The sequence below is a fragment of the Vanacampus margaritifer genome, chromosome 1, assembly GCF_051991255.1.
Source record: "Vanacampus margaritifer isolate UIUO_Vmar chromosome 1, RoL_Vmar_1.0, whole genome shotgun sequence".
Classification (NCBI taxonomy): domain Eukaryota; kingdom Metazoa; phylum Chordata; class Actinopteri; order Syngnathiformes; family Syngnathidae; genus Vanacampus; species Vanacampus margaritifer.
Genome location: NC_135432.1, coordinates 23,689,134 through 23,697,474, shown reverse-complemented (window position 1 = coordinate 23,697,474; position 8,341 = coordinate 23,689,134). Strand labels below are relative to the sequence as shown.

The following is an 8,341-nucleotide window of genomic DNA, read 5'->3' as shown; positions in this document are numbered from 1 at the left end:
AGACAACGCTTTGCATTATGCATGGTGTGTGCTTGCATGTGAATCCCACCAGGGAGTCCTTATTGTCCATTTTCTTGTACAATTAGTCAAGGCTCTCGTGGGAATAATACGATAAACCCGCGCGCACAAATCCCACTGGTGCAAGGTGTAAATGACAGTTGGGCCCGCGTGACAGATGGCGTGGAGAGGCACGCGTCAGGCACGAGTCTGACAGTGCAACACCACAAAGTGCACTCTGACCCCATCCTGTATACGATAATTTGACAGGAGGTAGAGGTGAAATGATGCGACACATTTTTTGTGCTACCAAAACACGAAAATAAAATTAAATAATGCACAGACTTTACATAAAATGAGCTATATTTCAATATACTTACAGTCCAGATTAAATTATTAACCAAGGAAACCGTTTAGTTTAGTTACAATACATAGCCTATATTAATTTGCATATTTCTAATTATTTTATTATTTATTTATGTTTGACATCCAGCACTGGCAGTTTTATAACGAAAAAAAACAAAAGTCATTCAATGGCCTTAAATGACGTTAACTTCTGCTTTGGCGCGAACAATTATGTTCCTGACTATTAAAGGCTTACTCAACAGGAAGTCAGACTCTTGCTCCACCCCTCACTAAGATTTTAAATTGGCGCTCAAGGCGGTGTCGCCTGGAGTACAGTTGGGTTGCGAATGGAGAGAGGGTTGGGCGTGGTCTGGCTGTGATTGACAGCAACAAATCGCTAAGAAGCCGTGTAAGGAGGCGTGTACGAGAATGAGCCTGTGGGTGGCGGGGGAGACTACGTCATGCGGAACAAGTGACAAACAGCCAAATTGAGTTTATCCCAGTGTGTTACCTGAAGATGGCGCCGAACACACGGTTTTTGCCCCCAAATTCAAGCTTTAAACAAACATGCACTAAAATGTCACCAGGACATGTAGACAACATTCGTAGACACCAGTTTATACAGTTTATCAGCCAAGAAAAAAAAAGAAAAAGGTGATTTGGTGTTGAGTCATCCTTTAAGATTTCCTGCCAGCGTTTGCTGAAGCAACAATTGCATTGGATTTATGAACTTGAAGCAGGTGGCCAGTTTCCATTATTGGTCAAAATGTTTTATATATGCACTCAGGTGAAACCAAACTGAGCATGTGCTGCATATGTTAAATAAATGCACTGCTATAATTTGCCCCTTTTTTATCTTTGGCCAAAATGTCAAAAGGAAACAATTAAAAACTTGCGTACAATAATTTGTGACTTAATCTAAATAAATCGATCAGGGTATATGTTTTATATTTATCCATGATGATGAAAGATGATGAAAGTTCCTTTTTCCAAATTGTACAAGCATAGATTTAAAAAAGGGTGATATAGTGTTGTATAGCATAAACTATAATTTGTGTAGAAGTCACATCAGCATATCAAGCAGTCACTTAATTGATTAATCATTGTAATGTACTGGAAATCTATACAGCAATACAATACATAGCTATACAGTGCATGACAAAGTGTTTGCCTTCTTATGTTTTACCATAAATAATAATTTTCAGATAAATTAAGTGAAATTGGATCATTATTTGCTGCTCACCTAATGTTCTCTCATGCCACCATGCGGAATCACTGGATTATCTAGTTGCAAAATATAGAGTATAACAGTTTTGATTCGTTTCTTTTGCACATGTGGGCCTATGTCTAAGAAACAAAAAAGATTTTGTACCTCTTGCAGTGCATTTATTTTAACATTTGTTGTCCTGTGAAGCGACAAGCCACTAGGTGGCTATCTCCTATGCACAATACTGAGTGGCCTTGTTGCCACAGCCATATAATGTTACATGAACAGAATAGTCGTTATGTAGCCAACCCCACTCTCTCTTTTTCAACGAAATGATAGTTGAGTCAACAATTTGACATGCTTTGTAGGCGTATAGATGAGCGTTGCCCAATAAACTTTATGGCCTGTCCTAACCCCCCCACCCCTCACACACCTGAATGTTCGCACTGGCCCTTTAACTTGTGAGCCGATTTTCAGAAAGCAACCACTTATAACAGGCTCAACGATCCTCCCCCTGATGGATTATTTAACAGGCGCTCAGTCCCATGTCGCCATCTGCCAGAAGAGGAAAAATACTCTCTGAAGCACATGATACGACTTAGTTGTTGAAAAACAAATTGCATACTGAAGGAGTACATGACATTCAAATAAGTAGTGTGCGCAACAGGTGCGCCCCCATCCTGCAGGAAAACTCGCGCGAGAGAAGGTCAGTTTCTAATTGGACACTTGGATGGATCTAGAGAGAAATTGAGTGCTAAATGATGAACGATTTCCAAACGCCGAGGTTATCCTCGCGGTGAAGCACTCGGACTCAAGTGTAGCGGCGGAAGGACGGAAAGTGTCGTCGTGCACTTGCAGCAGCAGCAGCAGCAGCAGCAGCAGTCATGGTCGTCGAGGGGGATCGGACGCTGCTGGCCGCAAGACAGGGGGACGTGCAAACTCTCAAAGCGCAATTCACCTCAAAATCGCTCACCAGAGACGTCAAGGATGCTCTGGGGGCTTCCCCCGTCCACCACGCAGCCCGGGCGGGCAAACTGGCTTGCGTGCGCTTCCTGGTGGAGGAGGCTGGACTGCCTGGCCACTGTCTGGCCAACAACGGGGCGAGTCCGGCGCACGATGCCGCAGCCACCGGTAACCTGGCGTGCTTACAGTGGCTGCTGACCCAGGGTGGATGTCGGCCAGAGGTGAGTGGGTGGCTACTGGATCCTCTGTAATCTGCAAAGCTACACCGAGATCACCAACTTTCAATGGAAAACTCTATATTTGTTACAGTGCCGATTCTAGTCACGTTTACTCTGGAGTGATTGGGGTTAGAAACGTGGAAGAATGCTCGTATTCCAGCTTTGAAAAGGAGTTCTCTCATGGTTCGATTTTAAAGCATTTAAAACCTCCAAATAGCTGCATACTTCCATGTAGATTTAGTTGAAATGATAAACTGAACATTCCTAATATTTACAATGAAGCAGAATACTAGTTTAATATTAAATTCTTGTTGGATAATAATTAATGGGACGTGCTTGATGAATCAGATGGATTAAACAAAGTGTTTAGTTTCATTTGAGTTGTATCTTTTATTAAAAGTCTAGCGACCCCCCCCCCCCCCAAAAAAAAGGACAAAACATTTTTGTCTGCGATTGACTATAGGCAATGATGACATATGGTGAGGTCTTAGTTATTTGTGGCTATTTTCATTATTCAATTGGCCTGATTGCTGTAATGACACTTTTGGATGTTTGGAATGTTAAAGACTTGTTAACGCTGCCACTGTGTTTTGGTTCCAGGACAAAGACAGTTCTGGCGCCACCATTCTCCACCTGGCCTCCCGCTTCAGTCATCATGAGATCACAGACTGGCTGCTCAAAAGTGGGGAGGTGGACCCCGGGGCCGCCACTGACACAGGCGCCCTACCTGTTCACTACGCTGCTGCCAAGGGAGACCTGTCCTCGCTCCGACTGTTACTGGGGCACAGCCCAAAGTAAGAACAACAAGATGGGTTTATCCCTGCTGGGGGGTTATAAGTCCTCTTTTTCCAAACAGGGGCTGTCGTTATGACTTGGTTGGACAGTTTCTTCTTCTGTCTCATGCATCTTTTCTTCCTACATGGATTCAAGCCTATAAATTATACAAGATTTATTTTGATTACAGAAAAGCCAAATCTAAAAATTATCCATCTTGCCATGCTAATTATTGTGAACAGATCGAATTATCTGATGCATTGTTTGAACTGGATACTTGGTTTGTAGAAGTTGCAGGTCTGAGTAATGTGTATATTTTGTTGCGCTAGCTGGTAGCATGGAAGGCGCCGGTTTGCTGTCCTGTTGTAGGCTTCAGTTCAAAAAGCAAGGGAAAACTTGAAGAAGCCTGAACCACCATCAAAGCGTTCTCAAAATACTGAAGCTGTTGCTCTCAGATCAGCCTGAACTCCCCGAAATCCTGCTGTGCCTTGACAATCTGATTTCTGAATTATCTTGTCGTCTCCTAACCTTCCTCAGTAAAACCCAAAGCAGATATTTTCCTTGTCACAGCGATGAATCCATATTCCCAAGCTGCTACTTAAGTCTACTTCACGTCAAAACAAGCAGGAAAAGGCACTGGACTTCTTTCTGTTCCGTTGCTTAGCAACCAGTGAAGACAATCTTGACCTGGGCCGTCCTTCTTGTGCATAAATGCGGCGAACGCCACAAAAAACAAGTGCAGTGAAAGCCCCTTAACATTTAAACTACTTTACTGTACTTTTAATACTGAAATAAAATAAAAACAGTAAAGCACTCAGTCCTATCTTCAATGACGGTGTAATGGAAATGATTGCTGATTTTGCATCCATAAGCCTTTAACACATTTTACTTTTTAACATTATTGCTTCATACATCATATAAGTGTAATGAGATACCATCATAAAATGCAAAAGAATAAAACATTGTGTTAACTTTGAAGTAAATATGCGTATGGTGACTTATTGAATGACTCTACTAATTCATGAAACGTCCCATGTTTTACACACATTTGAGCTTCTTTAACTTGCAGCCTTGGTTGGGGTCGGTCCCTCAAGAAGAAAAACACATGCCAATAGTTAATCCTGAGATTTTCAATTGATATTTGCTGTTGCAAGGCAGTTGAGGTCAAGCCCAAGTGCTTGTGGAAAAAGTGTATTAAAAAAAGACAGGAAAGAAAAAGTAAAAAAAAAAGTTAAAATAGCAAAACATGCCCAATGTTAAGTTGATGCTTGCTAAACTTTGGTCTTGTAAGTATGCTGAGGACTTATTAAATGCAGTGCTGTCACACATGAGCTCCAAATTCGGTATACATTTATAGCCTTATTTTTCCTGAAAGAATGCTGGCCATTTCATTTAAGAGGTTGGTTACACGTTACAGTAGTGATTCCCAACCAAGGTGCCATGACAGCTTATCACCTTCGGTGCGGTGGGGAAACGAGCCAATTTCACATTATTTGTCTGGAAATGATTAGAAAGATATAATTTTTTCTTCCCATCTATCTAAGCCAGGGGTAGGGGACCAACACACCTGATTCGATGAACAGAATCGTTATCTACAGAGCTTGCTGATTATTTGAGTCAGGTGTGTTGGAGGTGGCAGACAAAAAACAGACAAGACAGTGGATCTCGAGGTCCAGGGTTCCCTACCCCTGATCTATGCCAACGACATATAGTGACAGGCAGAACAATGAAATTAGATGGCCGAAGGTACACTAAACGTGTGTATCCACCTGTCACTATTCATACACCAGAATGAGTCATGGCTTCCTGTGAGTAGATCACCTTTGTGTTCTGGCAAACTGGTCTAGTTATCACACTGGATAAGCACATTTCTGACTAAATATAGACAAGATCATTAGTTCAGTATTCATACTTTTTTGTGACATTTTTGTTTGATGATGATTTATTGTTCAGCATTGTTGACTCATAAAGGGAAAAGTGACCCAATATCTTTAAAGGAGTAAAAGTTATACTGTAATGCATGGGTGGTCAAGAAATAAAAGCTAAACAAACTGTATGTTTTGTTCTCAGAGTCGACTCCGCTGTACTTAGTAAACAAGTCAGGGCTGTTGCAAGAACTCCAGAGTGAATAAGCTTTGGGTCTGACGCTGGCGAATGTACTTTATAGTCTGGCACTGGTCGGGCGCAAGCTGAACTTTGCTTTTTGGATTCCAGTTTTGCAATCTAAATACATTAATCCAGTTGTGAGTAAAACACCTTCTGAGAGGTTTATGTCTGTAAAAATATTGCAACTTCCATGTGATTCTTATGTAAGTTATTCGGAATTATCATATGCTATCTAGATAAGTGTTAAGAGTAGAAATGAGGTAATTGATGTTGGGTGAAAGGGCTTGGCCACACACTCTTTATTCTACTTCATCCTTAAACTGTTTAATGGAGTTGAAGTTTAACTTCTACATCAGCCAATACTGTACAACATTGTATGTATGTGTATCATTAATATCAGAAGGCGGATGTGTCTTTGTTGTGTAATCGGCACTTGATGACTACTGTCCTTAATCAGTGGAGAGTCAGACCCGATCATGGTTTCCAGAGATAAGACTGGACTGAATGATTGCCATGGACACTGCTAACACATTAGGGAGGCTGAGTTGTCCATTCTAACAAACAAACTCAGCACACACAGAGAGTCCCAAACACCCAAACAGCACAAATCTCACAGCTAACTTATCCCAGTTAGCGGCCGGGTCATTTGCGGTTCAGCAGGATTCGAGTCGCGACACGGACACGCCCCTTTCAGTCAGCTTACTATAAAACATGAGAGCCATCTGGTTTTGGCAAGCGAGTGGAGATTTGGGGAGAAAAACAAAAGCCCCTCTATTTGCTCTGTTGATGAAAAGACGGAACAATCAGTACAGAGTGGACTATGGATACATTAGCAATTATCTGGGAACTTTAAGGGTTCTGTCTTGGAGTATGAAGCTAAACCAAAGGTGTCAAACTCCGGTCCTCGAGGGCTGCAGTCCTGCAGGTTTTGGATGTTTCCCTTCTCCAACACAGCTGATATATGATCAGCTCATCAGCAAGCTCTGCATAAGCCTGATAACGATCCTGCTGATTGGAATCTGCTTGTGTTGGAAGAGGGAAACTTCCAAAACCTGCAGGACTGCGGCCCTCGAGGACCGGAGTTTGACACCTATGAGCATGAGGGTCTGCAACTTGCAGCTCTGGAGCCACTTGTGGCTCTTTAGTCCCTCTCCTGTGGCTCTCTTTGGATCTTGAAGACAAATTGTAGAATTTTAAAAAAAAATTTCAAACATATATTTACATATACAAAAATATTCTTGAAATGAATTAATGGTTTGGATAAAGAAGAAGAAAAGAATCCTTAATTATTCCCAAAATGTCAGAGTCCAAATTTATAAATTGTCAGAAAAAGAGGGATGAACGGTAGATTAAAAAGTTTTAAAAATTACCCCCCAAAAATTCTTTACCTAAAATGTCCAAAAAGTGACCATAAATTATCCCCAAAGAAAGAGGAAAAGCAGAAAATTACCATAAAATGTCCATACAATTGCCAAAAATGTCAGAGAATTGAATGAAAAAAAGGCAGAAAAGAAATGTTAAAAAACTAACTATATATCAAAAACAAAAGAAGAACCCCCCCTAATTACCATAAAATTTACACAAAATTGCCAAAAAGTCCGATTAAAAAAAAAAAAAGACAGAAAAGAAAATGTTCGAAACGTAACCATAAAAAGTCCCAAAACAAAATAAGAAATCCCCAAAATTACCATAAAATGTCCACACACATAACAAATCTGAAAATGTACATTAAGAAAAATAAAAAGGCGGGGGAAAAATAATAATAATAAAAAATAGCAATAAAATGTCTAAAAATGAACAAGAGAAGCAGAAAATAACCATGTGTCCATAAAATTGTCAAAATATGTCAGAAATTTGACAGAAAGACAGAAAACAAAGTCTGAAAAAATTACCAAAAAATAAAAAATCCAAAAACAGAAGACAAAAAGGAGAAGAAAATTAATCTCAAAGTATTGGATGCTGCATATTTCTCAATTAAAGTGCAGATCTAATCGAATTAGCTCTTGGGCCCCAACTGCACACTAACACACTGTTTTGTTCATCACAAATTGTTCTAATATTTTGCGAATCCAGACAGATTTTTTGGGACATTTATTTGGCCTAAAATGGCTGTTTTGACACAAAATGGTTGTTGACCCGTGACCTAAACTAAGGTAATCTAAATGTCAGTGACATAGAAGCTAGAATCGGGAGGCAATGTAATGTTTCATGATGCATTTGTGCCAAAACGTTGATCAGAATATAAAAGTAATCAAGGATACATGGCAATAACTGCTATACAGTATGTTCTGCATTTTAGTATTATTTACTACTCTGGGATTGCATAACAGTGATGATTACAGCACAGTTTCTAGAACTGATTCCGCTTTGTACGTCTTCTGCATTGTCTGTTTTTCATGCTAAAAATGCAGCTGCCACAATGCTTTCTAATGTCCCAGCCAGGTAGGTGCATAGCTACTGCAAATTTAATGAGCCCCAAGGACAGATAGTTCCCTGATAGCCGGGGGCCCATTCACTCTTCTCCCCCACCCCCCCTTGCTGTTTGTCACCATCTCCACAGCGACACACAGTAGCGCCAACCTGCGATAAGCTAATGAGGAAAACAAATACGTTTGAATAGCCAAAGCTCCACTGGCCGATGGCTTTGTTTGCTATTGAACTTTGCAGCGGCAAGATAAGCATTCTTGTTTCAGGATTTATTGTTAAAGGCACTAAATTTGGATCTATGAGT

At 40.6% G+C, this 8,341-nt stretch overlaps 1 protein-coding gene across 2 annotated transcripts in view; it reads left to right on the top strand.

The window, feature by feature from the left end:
* The first annotated feature begins 2,069 nt into the window (after window positions 1-2,069).
* espn (espin) overlaps window positions 2,070-8,341 on the top strand; it is a 40,682-nt gene continuing 34,410 nt past the window's right edge. Inside the window, exons 1-2 of one of the 2 annotated variants that reach the window (XM_077585349.1) lie at window positions 2,070-2,733; window positions 3,331-3,524. In XM_077585349.1, the coding sequence (XP_077441475.1) occupies window positions 2,434-2,733; window positions 3,331-3,524 (494 nt within the window). In that variant the 5' untranslated portion in view covers window positions 2,070-2,433. The remainder of the gene's footprint in view (window positions 2,734-3,330; window positions 3,525-8,341) is intronic. The other variant, XM_077585355.1, reaches the window with a different exon arrangement.